This window comes from Armigeres subalbatus, chromosome 2 (assembly GCF_024139115.2).
Source record: "Armigeres subalbatus isolate Guangzhou_Male chromosome 2, GZ_Asu_2, whole genome shotgun sequence".
NCBI lineage: Eukaryota > Metazoa > Arthropoda > Insecta > Diptera > Culicidae > Armigeres > Armigeres subalbatus.
In genome coordinates this window covers 114,030,333-114,049,123 of record NC_085140.1, presented here as the reverse complement: position 1 = coordinate 114,049,123, position 18,791 = coordinate 114,030,333, and the positions used below count along the sequence as shown (strand labels likewise).

At 43.8% G+C, this 18,791-nt stretch overlaps 1 protein-coding gene across 2 annotated transcripts in view; it reads right to left on the bottom strand.

Moving 5' to 3' along the window:
- LOC134210688 (protein still life, isoform SIF type 1) overlaps window positions 1-18,791 on the bottom strand; it is a 426,260-nt gene that overhangs the window by 226,835 nt on the left and 180,634 nt on the right. The window contains exon 1 of one of the 2 annotated variants that reach the window (XM_062686894.1): window positions 7,729-12,174. The exons of the other annotated variant lie outside the window; for it this stretch is intronic. Within the exon in view, the coding sequence (XP_062542878.1) occupies window positions 7,729-9,915 (2,187 nt within the window). The 5' untranslated portion in view covers window positions 9,916-12,174. Of the gene's footprint in view, window positions 1-7,728; window positions 12,175-18,791 lie in introns of those variants that run through there. 2 annotated transcript variants of the gene reach the window in all.

Below are 18,791 nucleotides of genomic sequence, written 5' to 3'. Positions count from 1 at the left end.
CAGAACCGCAAAGTCCGGATGGCAAACCACAAAAAATGTAGCTATTTTTTCCGCCCATTTTGACTGGTTGGTAATCAATTATCGAATAATGTAATCATGAAGGATATAATGTAAATCAGTTTTAATGTTTTCCACTAAAGGTCGTCGCACTGTGGGACTGGAAGGCTATACTGGGAGGCAAGCAGGAAGTACGGTTATTACGTTCATCAGGCACCGGTCAGAATGATCGTAATTAGGGTTGCCATTGCATTATTGCTTTCGAAAGCAAATAACTTAGCGAATCATTCTCAAAAGATGCGGATTGTTATTCTAAAATTCCAAAGAATTGTGAGGTTCCTATTCATAACCTAAATTTGTTTGAACAATACTATTACTCGCAGACTCGATTTTTATTACTCATCAGGAATAAAATCAGAATCAGAATAAAAGGAAAGTCTGTATATAAATTTATTGCGGTCTCTATTATTCCCATTTCATCCAAATGGCTGGATTTCTTGTATTTGATTTGCAGATGCTTTTCATGTAATCATTCAGTACATGGAACTAATTAAGTTAAAGGTCCTGTAGTTTGTCCTGGAAGTCTGTAAGAGTAAAACACTACAACGTAACAAAGTGAGTTCGAACAACGGTTATCAAGATACAGAGTGGAATAACATGAACTTTGTTTTTTAAACCTGTAAGAATATTCTTTCATTACATTACGACAAACAAAAGTACTACATATGAAAACGTAGGTACCAATGGTGACTGTATTCAAAAATACATCACCGAAGTGGGAGCGATTTCCATCTGACGCAATAAACTGCAAATAGCTACACATTGTAGCAAGTGTGTCATAATTTATGCAACCCCGGAACTTTTATGCATGTTTGCTTCACTGCTGCTGCTGCTGCTGGTACCGATTGGTAGCCATTTCCAGCTGAATGGATGCGTAATTGGGAATGCAATTATGAGCTTTGACACGTATGTGAATCATTCCGAAAGGGGGGAGGTCACTGTGTGCGCTGAAGTGGTGTTGACATGCTGATAGAGTAGTGGGCGATTTCGGTGCAAGGGTTGTGTATTTTGCGAGTGCGAATTGTTGTATCACAAACATCATTAGAAAATTTAAAAAATGTCAAAATTTAATGTTTAATCGAAATGTTGAAGCAGAACTAATGGTCGTGAAGAAACTTAAACCTTCACCGTTAACAATGATAGAACAGTCCACATTCAAGAAAATTGCCCAATACTAGCCTGATGGAGAAGCAATCAGTCGAATTGATTCGGTTTGGTTCCAACAATTATTTAATTGCTGAAAAGGGCGATAAATTTATTGATGGAAGGAATATTTTATAATTCAGCAAGTGATGTAACGTGCATTCGTAGGTACTGGTAGATGTACAACAGTAGCGCGATAAAATGCTGAGTTGTGCCCTGGAGTCAATTAGCATAGGACTAATTGACTTGAAGTTATAGATAATGAGTTTTGCGATTAGTGAGGTAACCAAAAAAACAAATATATGGCTTGTAGTCCGATGGGATTGTAATTTCGTCTGACCACTTTTGACCACGACGGGTTTCATGGGCGACCTTGATAACCATCGAAACTCTCAAAGAGCTACGTAGCCGCTACTCGACCAATGCCAAAATTTCGCAATTTCAATCAGAGATGTCACACAATGTTCACAAATATATCCTGCTCACTTTCTTTAGAAACACGATGGAAGGCATTCTACAAAAAAAACTAATTTTCATATTAAGATAGGCCACAGAAATGTGCAATAGGGAGCGGAACCATTTGGGTAGCACCCCATATTCCCGTCAGCAACCTTAATAACTCGACCGCGTTCCAACCAAATGGCTTGATTTTTTGTGCATCACTAGATGTCGACAGAAACAAACCATGTACAAAAAATCAAACCGTTAGGTTGGAACGCAGTCGAGTTATTAAGGCTGCTGACGGGAATAGGGGGTGCTGCCCAAATGGTTCCGCTCCCTATTGCACATTTCTGTGGCCTGTCATAATATAACAATTGTTTTTTTTTTGTTGAATACCTTCCATCGTGTTTTTAAAGAGATTGAGCAGGACATATTTGTGAACATTGTGTGACATCTCTGCTCTATCTGCTTTTCTGTTATTTTTATTATAACTTACCACTCAGTGATTTGAGGAAATATGATCAAAATATCAACTAGTCAATGCTATTTGCATGAATCTATTTATATTTGAATTAATGTAAATACCCACTAAATAAAGCACAATTTCTTTTCATTAGTGCTCATCATGCGAAAAAGATCAAAGAGCCCAAATTATTTTAGCAGTAACGCAGCAACCAGGTCTCATTGCCACGATACTTCTATTTGTTTTTTTTTACAGATAGAAAAAAGTGCTTGCTGCTTGTTTTATGGCGATCACGACTGTTTCCAGTACTGGAACTCAACATAGTTCTTGACAAAGTAATATGGAGGGCTAGGATTGTTATCAGTGATATACTTGGCATACGACGAGTTAATCTTATTTAAGAGGAGATTCCGGAAATTTTGACTCAAATTTAAGATATTTCTTTATACAATTGGTAATACTTAAAGATTTGTTTTTTGTCAGTCTTTCGGACATCTATACCATTTTCTCGGCCGTAGCAGCTGCAGCTCTCATTGCCGCCACCTATCCGTCCACAAAGTCCATCTTCGTCCTATCCGACTCTGCTAGAGTTATCTCCGCACTCAGAGCGAAACGCCTAAACACCCCTGGATCCAAGGCATCCTAGCAAGCATTCACCCGAATACGATTTTTGCTTGGATCCCGGGGCACTGCGCAGTAACTGACAACACCACGGCCGATTATCTTGCCGGAATCGGTTTCAAGGTCGGCGATTTGCGTCAACCGTCCCTGTGGGAGACGTAGAAACCAGGATTAGGAAGACAGTACGAGACAACTGGGAAATGCCATGCAGAGCTTCCACTACTGGACAGCTGCGAAAAATCAAGAAGTGGTCTTCTGGACGGACCTGAGCAACCTAAAGGACCACCAAATCGTCTCTCGGCTGTTCTCGCACAACTTTGGGGGAGCCCCTTCCGGCCTATTTGCGACGTTTGCGGAGTCCACAACACTGTGGAAAATTATGTATGCCGATGCCCCAAATTCTAGGGACAGGAACGCCCATACGGATGATGCAGATGCAGACAGCATCATTGCCCTCATCAGTTTCCTTAAAGATGGTGGCTTATACAGAAACATCTAATTCAAACGGTTTCACGGGCATCCCGAGGATAAGCTCAAGAAAGACCCTTAACTCGCGACGCTCGGGCTTTCCTTGAATTCTCCCAAGGTGACCGGGCAACTCGGGAACCTTAACTCAGGTTCTGAGCCCCCTTCTTCAATCTTAACTATGGATTCCAATAAGGTCAGCTGTGAACACCTCCCCAACGTCGCTTAGCCCGCTACATCTATCCCCTGGTCGTTTCTTGCAGCACCGCAGGTTTTGAAAATGCTGCCTTCGAAAACTTAAATAAAGTTCTCCAGCTGAATAACCGTGATCTAATTTTATATTGTTTTCGATAGTTACCAGGCTTTTTGCTTAGTCTAGTTAACTGTTGGATAAATCTGCGGTCAATCTAGCACAAGTTTTCGGAAATCTCTTCGAATTAAAGGTTAGATTGAAGACTTCTGCGGTATGGTCCTCGCCTTAAGCCAATTTTAGCTTCTCCGGAGAGCAGCGCACTCGACGACAACAGGTCCTGCATCAAGGCCACCAATGGATACCTGGATCTCTACTGTAGACTGGTTTCGGATTTCTATCAACTTGCACTAAAATTGTTCATCTATGTTTCGTTCATGTTACTTAAATATTACTTAAATTTTTAATTTTAAGTTCCAAGTTTTATCAATGTTAGTCGTGATATTCATTCTTTAATTAAACTGAACCATTTTTAAATTTAGCTAGAAGGTCCTAAAGTTGGACTTGAGAGTGGACATTTCAAGACCACCCCCCTTCCAAGTGCCCCTGGCTTTGGAATTTACGACGAATGAAGAACTGATCCAAATATCAAAATTCACATAAATTAAGACAAACAAAATATATTTTTTTGGTTATCTTTGCAGATACGTATTTCGACCACAACTGTGTGGTCGTCTTCAGTGTCTCGTACTTGACTCGACTGGACAGTACTTAATTCGTCGTAGACGGTTTAATTCATTCCACTGAAAGAGCTTAATATATTTTTCCCAATATTTTTTTGTTTTTGCAATATTTCAATTACGTTGTGCTCATTGCTCAACAATCTCAATGTTGTTTCAGAGGGGAAAAATCAAAAAAGAACAATTGTTCTTCAATGGTCTTCTGCTCAATTTTCAACTTCTATACGGTTTTTTACTTGTCGCTCGATTGCGCCTACTTTTGACTCTGACCTTCATCATAATCCCTTTCACTTTGAGCTTAGGTTGCTCGTCTCACCGATCAAAGCTAATGAAATATCAATCAACAAGTTTATCGCGGTAATCAAGTCTCCTACCACAAATACATACCACACGACGTCATTAAATCGAAGTTGGTGGAAGAATTGAACTTGCTGCCATACTACTGGTCCGTATATTTGGCCTATCAATAAGAATTCGTGGCATTTGTTTTCTGCCATTTTTTTGTTTATTTTCTTTGTTTCATATGTCATACGGAATGATTTCTGATGTCGCTAATTTGGTTCGTTTTAGTCGGGCTGGCAGACAAATGATAAAATCAGTTGATTGAGGTAAGTACAGCTTACGATTGCATATTTGTAACAACCGACAAAAGTAGGCATGGAAGAAATGGGTTGTTTCCTCTAAGTTAGTGGGACGCCCGTAAGGAGAATGATTTTATTGAAGATCAGAATGATCCCAATTCTGAGTTATGGCAATAGATTGAGTTTAAAAGTTTCTTCTTCTGCATTGGTGAGACGCTCACAAGAAGTATTGAGTTATTATGGATCAAAATGATTACAATTCTGCGTGGAGCGACAAACGCATGTTACAACAAGGATTTGAATACACAAATTTATGTTTGTGGACCAAAATTATCACAATTGATCATAGTGGGGTGTTTCCATGTTAATTGATTAATTGAGTCTGAAAAGATTTTTTTCCTTTGCATTGATGGGACGCTTGTAAGAAGGATGATATTTTTGTATATCAGAATGATGACTATTCTGCGAAGTGGAGCTCTTGCCCGTGTTGTTGCAAATTAAAATTATTAATTAAATAAAAAAATAAAAATTAAAACAATTCCTCGTTGTGGACGCCCAAAAGTTTCTTACTCTGCGTTGGTGGGCCACTCACAAGAAGAAAGGTGTTATTGTGGTTCAAAATGATCACAATTCTGCATAGTGGGACGCCTGTATGTTATGGCAATTCATTGAGTCAGAAAGTATTTTCCTCGCCTGCTATGGCAATGAATGGAGCGCAAAAGTTTCTTCATCTGCGTTAGTGGGACGCCCGCACGTTATTGTGGAACAGAATGATGACAATTCTGCCTAGTGGAGTTTCCGTCTATTATGAATTGCGTCCAAAAATTTCTTCCTATGCGTTGGTGAGACGCTCGGAAGAAGAATGGTGTTGTTGTTAATCAATATGATCACAATTCTGTGTGGTGGAGCACTCGCATGCTGTGGTAATGATTTGAATCCAAAATTTTCCTTCTCTCTGATGATGAGACGCTTACAAGAAACAATGTGTTTTTGTGGATCAAAATGATCATAATTCAGCGTAGAGGGACGCCTCCATGTTATGACAATGAATTTAGTGCACTAGTTTTTTTCTCTGCGTTGATGGGACACTCGCAAGAAAAATTGTGTTCTTGTGGAATAGAATGATCATAATTCTGCGTGGTGAGCTCCCGTCTATTATGGGTTGTTTCCAAAAGTTTTTTCTTCTGCGTTGGTGAGACGCTCGGAAGTAGAATGGTGTTGTTGTAAACTAAAATGGTCACAATTTTGTGTGGTGGAGCGCTCACTTTTTATGACAATGAATTGAATCCAAAAGTTCCATTCTCTGCGATGATGAGACGCCCAAAAGAAAAAAAATGTGGTGTTGTTGATCAAAATAATCACAATTTGGCGTAGTGGGATGCCCTCATGTTATGGAAATGAATTGAGTGCTTATGTTTCTTCCTCTGCGTTGGTGAGACGCCCGTTAGAAGAATGGTATTTTTGAGGTTCAGAATTATGACATTTATGCGTGGTGGAGGTCTCGCCTGTTATGGCAATAAATGGAGTGCAAAAGTTTCCTTATCTGTGTTAGTGGGACACCCGCAAGAAGAACGGTGTTATTGTGGATAAGAATGATCACAATTCTGCGAGCTCCCGTCTATTATGGATTGAGTCCAAAAGTTTCTTCCTCTGCGTTGGTGAGATGCTCGAAAGAAGAATGTTTTGGCAATAAATTGAATCAAAAAGTTTCTGTCTCTGCGATTATTAGACGCTCACAAGAAAAATGTGTTCTTGTGGATCAAAATGATCCCAATTCAGCGTAGTGGAACGCCCTCATGTTATGGCAATGAATTGACGGCGCAAGAAGAATGGTGTTATTGTGGATTCGAATGATCACAATTCTGCGTGATGGAGCTACTGCCGATTACGGTTTGAGTCCAAAAGTTTCTTCCTCTGAGTTGGTAAGTTGGTGTTAATTTGTACCAAAATTATCACAATTCTGTGTGGCGGAGGACATACATGCTAGGGCAATAAATTCAATCCAAAAATATCTTTCTTTGGGATGAAAAGACGCTTGTGGATCAAAATGTTCACAAACTAGTGTAGTGGGACACACTCTTGTTATGACAATGAATTGAATCCAAAATTTTCTTTCTCTGAGTTGGTGAGACGCTCGGAAGATGGATGGTGTATTTTGAATCAAAATTATCACAATTATGTGTGGTGGAGGGCATGCATGTTACGGCAATAGATTGAATCCAAAAGTTTCTTTCTTTGCGATGATAAATCACTCACAAGAAAAATGTGTTTTGTGGTTCAAAGTGATCACAAAGTAACGTAGTGGAACACCCTCATGTTATGGCGATGAATTGAGTGCACAAGTATTTTCCTCTGCATTGGTGGGACGCCCGCAAGAAGAATGGTGTTCTTGTGGAACAGAATGATCAAAATGGTGCGTGGTAGATCTCCTGCTTGCAAGGTCAATGAATTGAATGCAAAAGTTTCTTCCCCGGCGTTGTTGGTGGGACGCCATCATGAAAATTTGTGTCTTTGTGGATAAGCATGATCTGATCACATTACTCCGTGGATTGCATCGAATCCAGTACGAGAGTTTGTTTCCTGTGTTGATGGAATGCCCACAAGAAGAATATTTTTATAAATTTAGCTTGGAATGATAACAATAACTATGTAGAAATTAATTTGGACTGATTCTGCTAAAAAGCTGTAAGATTTATTCAATGAAAACAAATTCGGTGAATTATTATGAAGGGAATTGCTTTAAAGTGTGTTATTATGAGTTTATTTTGCTACTAATTTATAATGCTGAGAATATGAACCTTGTGGAATCAAACTTCAGAATTCGACTCATTTTTCACAGATATTTTTTCTTCGTAAAATCTTCAATAAGTCTCAAGAATCACTAACTGAGCATAAATTCAATACCAGTAGGTAAACATCATTCAAAATAAATAACTCTCTCCAAAGATTGCGTTTCAGATTTAAAAGCACTCTCCAAATTAAAACATCCCATTCCCCACACCACATGAATCCCCCACTAACACCTACCTTCCGCAGGAACCGCTCGTTGCAGTCCTTGGCCGTCCCGCGCCAGTGCCGATGCCGGTACCGCGAGTTCCCCAGCTTGGACGATCCCTTCAGCTCCGCCGCTTCGTTCACCACTCGCTTGATCGTCTGGAAGCGTATCCGGTTGCAGCGGTGCATCGGTTTCATGACCGCACCCCGTTCCGGTTCCGAGTCCGGTCCGGACTTGTTGTGCTCGTCCTCGTCGTCCACCCAGGCACTGAGCACCCCCTCGACGAAGTTGTACAGCATCTGGATGTTGGGCTGCATCGGTGCCGCACCCGACGGGGTCGGTTCCGTCGGTTGTATCAGCTTGCGGTTTTGGCACACCTCCCGCAGCATGGTTTCGCTGAAGTGCACCGACCGGTTGCGCCTCCTGCGCGAGTTGAGCGATGCGGCCGACACGGACTTGGTTAGCTTACCGTTCCCGCACGAGGTTGATCGCTTTTTGGTTCGCGACCGGGGCAGCGAGCTGCGCGATTCCTCACGGGACAACCGCTTCTGGGCCATTTCGGCGTTTCGTGGCAGTGAATTACTTTTGATCTTTTGCGTTGAGTCTACTTGATGGGCTTGTTCAGCGAAGGCCGTGCAGCGAGCGTCGGTGCAGCGGGGCAGAGAGTTGCACTTGTTGTTGCATTCGTAGCAGAGAGGGCCGCACTTGGTGGTGGTTGGAGGGGTGGTGGTTTTGACCCGTGGGAGAGAGGCGCACCTCGGGGTGTCGTAGTAGTCGTACATGTAGCAGTTGGGATCGTTGCAGAGGGATTGGGCCGAACAGAAGGGATCGGTGCATTTCGGAGGGGATTGGCTGCGTTCGGTGGATCGCGAGGCAGGGTACGGGTGGTGGTGTTGGGAGGGTTGCTTGTTGATGTGGTTGATGTCGCTGACGGTGGCCGAGCGTTGGGTTTTGTTGCGCCGGGAACGTTCGCGACGCGAGTGTTTGGGAGCACTGGTGGTGACGGGGGCGGTGGATGAGGTTGGTGCCTGCTGGGTAGAGTATTGTTGGGACGGGATAAATTGGGAATGCGGATCACTGCGGTCTTTCGATTGGTAGCGGAAAGTTCGTTCTGGTTTTTGAGGCGCAACACGAGTTGGAGGATGGTCCAGATGCGAAGAAGATACAACTTCGCTGGCAGAATGACGAAGTTTTCGTTCTCGGTGATGCGAGTGTTCGCTGCGATCTCGATCTTTACGGCGAATGTCGGTACAGCTGCTCTGTGGAACTGCATCGAACGTATGCTTTTTGAGCTGCTTCAGGGGATACTGAATCCATTCGGTGGTACTTCTGTGAAAGAATTCTTCGTTTGGACCAAGTGAATGTCGTTTCTGTAATTTAGATCCACTCGATTTCTGCTGGGTAGCTTTAGGAGGATCAAAGTGCTGCAGAGGAATTTCTTCTTTTTCTTTGAATTTCTTCGGAGCACCAGCCTCCTCGTTAACTTTGCTGAAAATTTGTTGCTTCTTTAGCCATTCTAGAATGTCGTTTCTACTGAGGGCGATTTCACCGGTTCCTCCGGAATGTTGACGATGGATGGTACGTTCTCCAGATGTTCCACCGGAGGTTTGCCGTTGAAGCGGTTTCTTGGAGAGTTGATGAGATGCCTGTTCTTGCTGCTCTTTCTCGAATTTCTGTTGAGCGGATTTGGCTTTCTGCAAAAACTCGACACTCCGTTTGAGAGGTAAATTGAGAAGCCATTCGGAGATATCCGTTTTTAGCAGTTGAAGATCGCTTGGACCAGAAGAGTGCCGTTGGTGGCTGCTTTCTTTCGCGAAGTCTTCATCATCGCGACGAGCGGTGCGCTCATCGACTGATCGTGACGAGTGACGCTGCTTGAGGCTTCGGTCGAAACATTCGCCCTTTGATGTAGCACCAGTCTGAGGGCGCGGACCGGAGGGAGGAGCCGAAAGATCCGGTTTAGGTTTCGAGGGCGGACCGACCAGATGACCATTTAGGAGTTGGTGCTGCTGCTGCTGTTGTTGTTGCTGCTGTTTGATGTTGCGGGCATCAGTCTTATCAGTATGAGAGAGTTTCTCAATTTCGTATTTGTATTGTTTTAGCTGCTCTATCCATTTGATGTCGGCGTTGATTTGTTGGAGGTACTTGATCAGTTCCTCGTTCGTTAACTCTTGGCTCTGTTTCTGCGGGGCACTGCCGATATGAGAGTGATGCTGCATTGTCGCTGTGGTGGCCGGGTGGTGATGGTGGTGGTGCCCTCCGAAAGCAGTGCTGCTGCCGGGGGCGGTACCACTGATAGCGGTGGTAGTGGAGGAGACATTGATGTTAGCGCTTGCACCCTGTTGTTGTTGTTGCTGCTGCTGCTGCTGCTTTTGCTGTAGTTGCTGCAGAGCCTTAAGATCCGATAGTTTGTATTGAGTGTTACAGCGACAAACAGGAGTGCGACCACTGGCACCAGTGGCTAGCGCTCCACTTCCGCCATCGTCACCGCCTGAGCTGGGCTTTTTGGCGGACGAAGCCGTCGTCGTCACGTGGCTGCGCCCGGGGGCTACTGGGGTAATTTGAACGATCACACAGCAGCAGTGTAGTAATAAAGTGTTCTTGTTTTCACTGCTGTGGCTGCCGCCTTCGCTGACTTCGACGAGGGCTGCAGAACCGTTGCTGGCGCTTGCTGGTTTGTAGGCACTTCCGTTACACGATTTATCCTGCTCCGGATGTGGTTTTTGCTGGCTCTGAGATTTCTGTAACGCTGCCAGAATGAGCGCTGACTGTTGGGGGACGCCACGGGGAACTGGTTCAGGAGATGCGATTCGCTACCGTTGACCAGCCGTAGTCGTCGACGTCCTCGATGGTGTCTGCGGCGGAGTTTCTTCTCCAGGCAACTACTATTTATATAACTACTAGCACCACTTACTTTGAGAAGGCTTTTACAACAAATCAACGAACGTTGAGGAAAACTACTAGGCCTATCACGATTCAAAGGGTGAGTATTGTATATCACTCGCCAGCTATTCATGCCACCCTTTTTCACAGCTCATCACACACTTTCCTTATATTTCTTTTCTTGGAATAGAGGAGATACCCTTGATTTTTTTTCTTTATTGAGAAATAGAACTTTCTTCTCTATTATATTCTTGAAAGCTAAACCCAAGCAATCATCTTAATTCATCACATTGCATTCGGTCGGACTGGAACACAAAGAATAACGAATCTCGATAAACACTGAAATCTTATTATTTGCTTTAACGATTTTTTTTCGCTCTATATTTGCGAACCACACAAAGATTTCCACACATTCGTCTCACTCGCTGCAGACCTTGTTTTCACACGCTGTCCTAGCATCATTGTCGTCATTCGAATTACTGTAATCATCCCCTTTGAATTGGTTCTATTGCTGCTGTCAGCATCATTCCCACTTCCTCTTTTCACGATTCTCTGTTGCACATTCTTTCCACTAGTTATGTCCCAGTTCGATTCTTTTCAATTGCATGCGGCTACGGCAGGGTAACAGAGTTATATGTAAATATTCCCGATTTTTCCTATCGCGTGGCATTCACAGATTCCGATCCGATATCTGCACTCTCGCAAATGTGGTCCAGAAATTCTGGGGATTTCTCGCACTGCACCACAGCACGAGAAAATTGGTGTTTTCAACAATTACATAAAAGCTCCCTTAGCGTGCGACTGCTGCTGATGCAAACAGCTTGTTTTCGTTTACAGGCAGGACGGCGAAAATAGTTCATTCCTCGTTCCTCACCGTCGTCGGTTGGGATATCTGGGCGCTTCAGATCCTTTGTGTACGTATTTTTTTTCAAGTCGTCGACTGCTTTCGTCACACTGACTGTATTGTTTGCTATGTGAGTACAACGAGTGTGGAGTATTATCCTTCGCTAGGCGCCAGGCAGTGAGTTAGTGTATGTTTGGCTATAGATATATTTTCGAGTCTTGCTAGTTTTCCATTTCGAGGTCCTCTAAAATGTAGATTTGTGTATGAACTTTGAAGCACCTCGCACAAGCTCGCCTGGTTAAGCGTGTCCCTTCTTCCGTTTGCGTTTTCCGTTCCAAAAGACGATTCCACACGGCCAACAACAACAACTACCCGAGCCACACGAAAATCTGTTCAGGCAACTTCGAGGCCCGTTCCATCCTTCCGTAAGCGCGACCGCAACGAGTGATGACGTTCGCGACAACCGTACCGTGCCTAATACTCCTCGCAGCTCGAGAAGGGAAAAAAACTAAAAACTCACGACCGATTCCGTATCCGTACACACTTCCCCGGGGGCGCTGCCTGTAGGAGATATTTCAACCTACTGTCCGTGCCCAGCTGTATGCCAGTTGCCGATTGGAAACAGATTAGAACTTGCTTCCTTTTTCTAGCGCTGCACAGCCCCCGAAGCACTTCTTCAACACGCCCCGAGACGTCCGATGACCACGCACAATAGTTACTGCAGGAGGATCACTATTAAACTAAAACTTTCGGGAAAAAGTAGATGATTTTTTGGAGAAAGCACCCGTGCACAGCGACGAATGCATGACGAGATGACATGACGCCCATATTCGGAGGAAAATTTTGTCACTCTGTGCTCTCCGGAGTTTCGCTCCACGGTCGGAATGGGGGAGCCCATTGCTCCATGGATGGGAGAACTTCTCACCCCTTCCCATCACTGGCGAGAAAAGTCCGTTACTCTTTTCCCATTTCCGTTTCCCACCAGCTAAGAGTCTTTGGTGTGTTCAGCACGTGAGCAGCTGGTGGAGAGAGAGCAAGAACGGGAGAGAAAGTGACAGAGAGAGTGGACCCTGATGAAGTGGCCATTGATGATGGAGGGAAAACTGCACGGGCGAAAGACCTTGCAAAAAGGATGCTGGGAAAAAGCTCTCGGCTCGGCCGTGCCGTGATGATGCAATTAAAGCTCTTCTCGGTGTGGAGAAGCGATGCTCGGGAGAGATTAGCTGGAGGGATTACATTGTGGTGGAATGTAAGTTTGCACGTGGTCAAATTCGTACGTTTTTACACATTATGTTATTAAAAAAATGCTCTGAAGTATAATATATACACAATATATTTCCAATATAACTTTATTTCGAGGTCTTATTTGAATACGTATGGAGTGGAAAGGGGACTTCGACTTAGTGAAACAATCCATGATATAATGGGCACACACTATGTATGTGACAACATTCAATTATCAACAACTACACAATTTTTTTATATGTTTTTTTTAAATTTTGGTAAAGATTTTATTCAAAAGTGTACATTTGTTTCTAAAACGATTTAATAAAAATTTAATCTTAAGTTCGTCGAAGAAAAGGTTCCCTCAAACAAACTCGACGAGACAACCGCGACGCGATTCTATCGCTTGGTGACTGCGATTCTGTTGCTGTTGGAATGGAAGCGTAATACTTGTGACACATATATGATACCAATATCACTGTTCAGCATAAAACCATATGTCTGTCACCCAGAATCACGCTGGTATCACGATAGCACGATGATTTCCGTACCCTGCCCTTCGACCATTGTATTGTACGAAACAGAACATAATTTGTTGTTTGAAATGTCAAATACGCCGTTTGACATTTGAAATAAAAACAAACATTTGCAAGCTGACTGCGTAAAAATCGTTTTTCTGCAATTCCGGATGATATTTTTCACAACATTGGCAGCATAATTATTCGTAAGCCCATTATTTGCTACAATTATGCTCTGAAGATGTCTTCCTATTGATTTTGCCAGTTCTTGGGTTGTTTCCGGGAAGATCTACCGTCACTTTTGCATGTTATTCTATGGTTTGAGTTCTGTATTGTGGGATTTCGAACATTTTGTGCAAAGATCCCATGGGTTTTAATTGGAATGAGGTCTGGGGATTGGAAAGGATGTGGGATTTTTGATTTGCCATTAGTCAGCAACTATTTTTTTCAGATGGGAAGAATGTTTTGGACCATTGTTTTGGATAAATTCAAAATTGGATCTCTATGACTCAATTGAACGGTGCTGGCTTTATCCTACAAAATGTCCAAATGAATTAAACGATCAGTGCCGTTTGCACTGAAATCACCCCAAACCATAGAATAGAGTGGTTAACGTCCGCAGAAATAATTGCCCTGCGGAATATTTGCAAGAACTCGCATATTTCTGCTAAAATACCTATACGAAGAATTAGAAAACTATGACGTTTTCATATGACGTTACAGTACCAGTTTATGATTTCTATACATTTCGATGAAGAATATCGTTTTGGAAAGTGGTAGAATCAGTTTCGAAACAAACTGTCAAATAGATAAAACGGTGAAAAAAGATGTATGTCATCTTGCCACTGTATGCGTACAGCGTGATACGAAAATTATTGTGTGGAAATCATATGTCTGTCGATAGTATAAAAGGAACATTGCCCGCAGTGGCCCAACGATAGCAACACGGCGACTAGCTGTCGCGGCGATGAAATCGCTTAGCTCTAGGGGGCCTTAAACCTCAAGAACAAAATGTTTGGTTGCCATAGATCAATTTGTTCGTGGTCATCGTGAATTTGGCGTGGATTGCGAGGATTAATTATTTTGATAATAATTGTGGAGCTTATTATGGAAATAGCCAAGCGGGAGTCTAGTGGAAAACTTTCACTCCAGTCTGCGATGATTGACCACATATATTTGAATAACGGCAATTTTCCACGATTGCCTTGATTAATTTTTTGGGTGATCTACACATACTCCCACTTCTCAGGATTTGTTTTGTTATGAAGGCACATACCAACAACATTTTAAATCATTAACTCGAGCAAACATTGTGTTTGACCTAACGAACGGCAGGCATCGACGAGCCAGCCTCGGGCTGAAAGTCTCCTTAATAAAGACACAAAAAAACGAACAGTGGGTAATGTCTGTGACATAACCGCTAAGTAGACGTAGGACTTCCCTTGACCATGCCTTTAAAATACATAATATGTCCAAGTTTCTCACATCAACTATTTTGGATAAATAATCGGCGTTGCATACCATTCCTTGGCAAAATCTTCTCATCAAACCGACACAGAAATCAAATCTACCTCGAACAAAAATCATCAAAAAAAAATCAGGAAGTATCTGTCCGGTCACGAAATATTAGCCTCGACAGTGGCAACCTTCCCACTGAAGGACTGCCTGAAATAAACCACCAATCAGCTAGTGTCTTGTATCCCGCTTCTTTGTCAGCCAAAGCGTCATCATCATCAACGCGTTCGAGAAGTGCTTCTTCTTTTTTACGCTTGTTGTTCGCTGCTGGCGTCTATTTCTTAACAGGACTTTTCGCTTGATACAGGCCAATAAGCCGGGCAAGCGAGCTTAGAATTGCAGTTCAGGTGGGAAGTACATGTTCTTTTCTGAGCCAACATTGTTAGTAGTAGAAGGAAGGAAACACCCGGACATGGGATTTCGGGTGATAAGATTTAGAATTCATAACATGGGACGATCATTCAGTCACGTTCGCTTTGTGTGCGGTCAGTATCAAACAATGTTTTTCTACATATTTTTTTATCAATGCCAATATTGCATTGATCAATGCATTGATATTTAACGTGTATTTGCTTAGAATTTAGTTTTGGGTCGCGCGGATTTGGCGCAGAATGGATTTTCATGTCGCGCGGAAATGGCGTGGATTTGATTTTAGTCGGCGCGGATTTGGCGCGGAAAATATTTCAGGATCTCTCCGTAACAACCCTGCAATTTCTATCTCGAAGGGAATTGAAAGCTTTGATATTGATCTCTATCATTGGCTCTCTGAAGAACCGTTTGTTTTTTGGACATACATGCTGCATCATGTTGCTTTTCTTCAGCCCGTCTCGGCTCATCACCGATGCCGGCCGGTCTCGGCTCGACTCTGCTGCTGCTGCCGGTATCTGCTCAGCATTGCTGCTTTGTCGTGTCTGTAGGGTGGACTGCTGCTGTACTGGCTAGGTTTCGGCTGATGATGGTGGCTTCGATGACTTCATTCCCTGCTAAAAGGTGTGAGTGCTGTTCAATCGATGATGCGGTTGCTTCGCTTGTCCCGGTCAGAATGAAAGGAAAAAATTGCGTTGCGCTATTTTATGGCTTCTCGGCAGACCCAGCGGCTGCTCATTCGCTGGTGTCTGCACCAATCAGAACGTGGTAATGGAATGATGCAAGAATTATGCGGTACCCATATTTATAGGTTCCCTTGATCTCAATGTTTTTCATTGAAAACAGTTTCATGCCTATTGAAACAAGTTTTTCGGGTCTTATCAAGCATGGACATGGAAGGCATACTTGAAATCTGTCGATTGAGGGGCTCACCGCAGAAATTCGTCCACTGAGACGAACGCTATTAACGTTTAAAATCTTTCAACACAGCGTAACGCGGTCGATTTGAATATTTTGAAATGACACCCGGAATAGTAAAGAGAGACGTAAGTCCTACGTCAAAAAGGCATCGACTTATTTTCTTAAATTCGACATAAAAATAAAAAGATATTCTACACACAACACGGTCATAATCATGTACCCATTAAAAAAGTTAAACTGTCTTAACTTTTAATTGCTTAGTGCTTACTAAGTTTAGAAATGCTGCCACAATGAACGCATGGACCCTAAGGCACAAATCTTAAGAAATAAGTGATAAACAAATTTAACATTTCTATTTTAGTACATGCTGCAAGTCAGCAAAGATAAAAAAAATGGTTCCTCTGCAGCATGGGCGAGATTGCTGCAACACCGCACGAGGGCGAACGAGGCACGATACAAACGGGCGCGGAACAGACAAAACTCGATTTTCCGGAGGAAAAAGCGCCAGCAGGAAGATCGAGACCGTGAAGAGACGGAGGAACTGTACCGCGCTAATAACGCACGAAAGTTCTATGAGAAGTTGAACCGTTCACGTAAGGGCCACGTGCCACAGCCCGATATGTGTAAGGACATAAACGGGAACCTTCTTACGAACGAGCGTGAGGTGATCCAAAGGTGGCGGCAGCACTACGAAAAGCACCTGAATGGCGATATGGCAGACAACGGTGGCGGTATGGTAATGAACCTAGGAGCACGCGCGCAGGACATGCGACTTCCGGCTCCGAATCTCCAGGAAATCCAGGAGGAGATCGGCCGGCTGAAAAACAACAAAGCCCCTGGAGTTGACCAACTACCAGGAGAGCTGTTTAAACACGGTGGTGAAGTACTGGCTAGAGCGCTGCACTGGGTGATTACCAAGGTTTGGGAGGATGAGGTTCTGTCGCAGGAGTGGATGGAAGGTGTCGTGTGTCCCATCTACAAAAAGGGCGATAAGCTGGATTGTAGCAACTACCGCGCAATCACATTGCTGAACGCCGCCTACAAGGTACTCTCCCAAATTTTATGCCGTCGACTAACACCAATTGCAAGAGAGTTCGTGGGGCAGTACCAGGCGAGATTTATGGGTGAACGCTCTACCACAGACCAGGTGTTCGCCATACGTCAGGTATTGCAGAAATGCCGCGAATACAACGTGCTCACACATCATCTATTTATCGACTTCAAAGCCGCATATGATACAATCGATCGGGACCAGCTATGGCAGTAAATGCACGAACACGGATTTCCGGATAAACTGACACGGTTGATCAAGGCGACGATGGATCGGGTGATGTGTGTAGTTCGAGTTTCAGGGGCATTCTCGAGTCCCTTCGAAACCCGTAGAGGGTTACGGCAAGCTGATGGTCTTTCGTGTCTGCTATTCAACATCGCTTTGGAGGGAGTAATACGAAGGGCAGGGATTGACACGAGTGGTACGATTTTCACGAAGTCCGTCCAGTTATTTGGTTTCTCCGACGACATTGATATCATGGCACGTAACTTTGAGAGGATGGAGGAAGCCTACATCAGACTGAAAAGCGAAGCTAAACGGATTGGACTAGTCATCTACACGTCGAAGACGAAGTACATGATAGGAAGAGGCTCAAGAGAGATCAATGTGAGCCACCCACCACGAGTTTCTATCGGTGGTGACGAAATCGAGGTGGTTGAAGAATTCGTGTACTTGGGCTCACTGGTGACCGCCGATTACGATACCAGCAGAGAAATTCAGAGACGCATAGTGGCTGGAAATCGTACGTACTTTGGACTCCGCAAGACGCTCCGATCGAATAGAGTTCGCCGCCGTACCAAACTGACTATCTACAAAACGCTTATAAGACCGGTAGTTCTCTACGGACACGAGACCTGGACGATGCTCGTGGAGAACCAACGCGCACTGGGAGTTTTCGAAAGGAAAGTGTTGCGTACCATCTATGGTGGGGTGCAGATGGCGGACGGTACGTGGAGGAGGCGAATGAACCACGAGTTGCATCAGCTGTTGGGAGAACCATCCATCGTTCACACCGCGAAAATCGGAAGACTGCGGTGGGGCGGGCACGTAGCCAGAATGTCGGACAGTAATCCGGTGAAAATGGTTCTCGACAACGATCCGACGGGAACAAGAAGGCGAGGTGCACAGCGGGCAAGGTGGATCGATCAGGTGGAGGACGACTTGCGGACCCTCCGCAGACTGCGTGGTTGGCGAAGTGTAGCCATGGACCGAGCCGAATGGAGAAGACTCTTATATACCGCACAGGCCACTTCGGCCTTAGTCTGAATAAATAAATAATTCGGTCGACAATTGTCTTTCGCGCGTGACAGACGTTTCCCCGCACAGTTGACGTAAATAACCATCATAATTTCGTGTACCTAGTGACGAAAATAAAGTGTCATTCTGCGTAATATGTCGCACAGGAAGAACACCATTGTCGTGGATTTCAGTGTCCTCCCGAAACGCCCTACTTTGTCCCAGCTAAAGTAGTTTCTTGAGGAATCTCTCAATCTTAACTAATGTGAAAAGCATCCAACTGCACAACCTCAACGACTTTGTGTTTGTTGAGATAAACAGCACGTAGCCGCACGGCTATATCACGCAAATAAAAAGCGTTCATGAATTCGTGAACTAACAAGTTCACGCTGAATTTTTTCGCGAACAACAGCCACGGATTCGGGAACACAGCCACGTTTTCTGGAACGTTCCGGAAAACGTGACTGGTGTTCCCGAATCCATAAATTAAATCACGGTGTATTTTTGCTGGTGCACGAATTCGGGAACGCTTTTTTG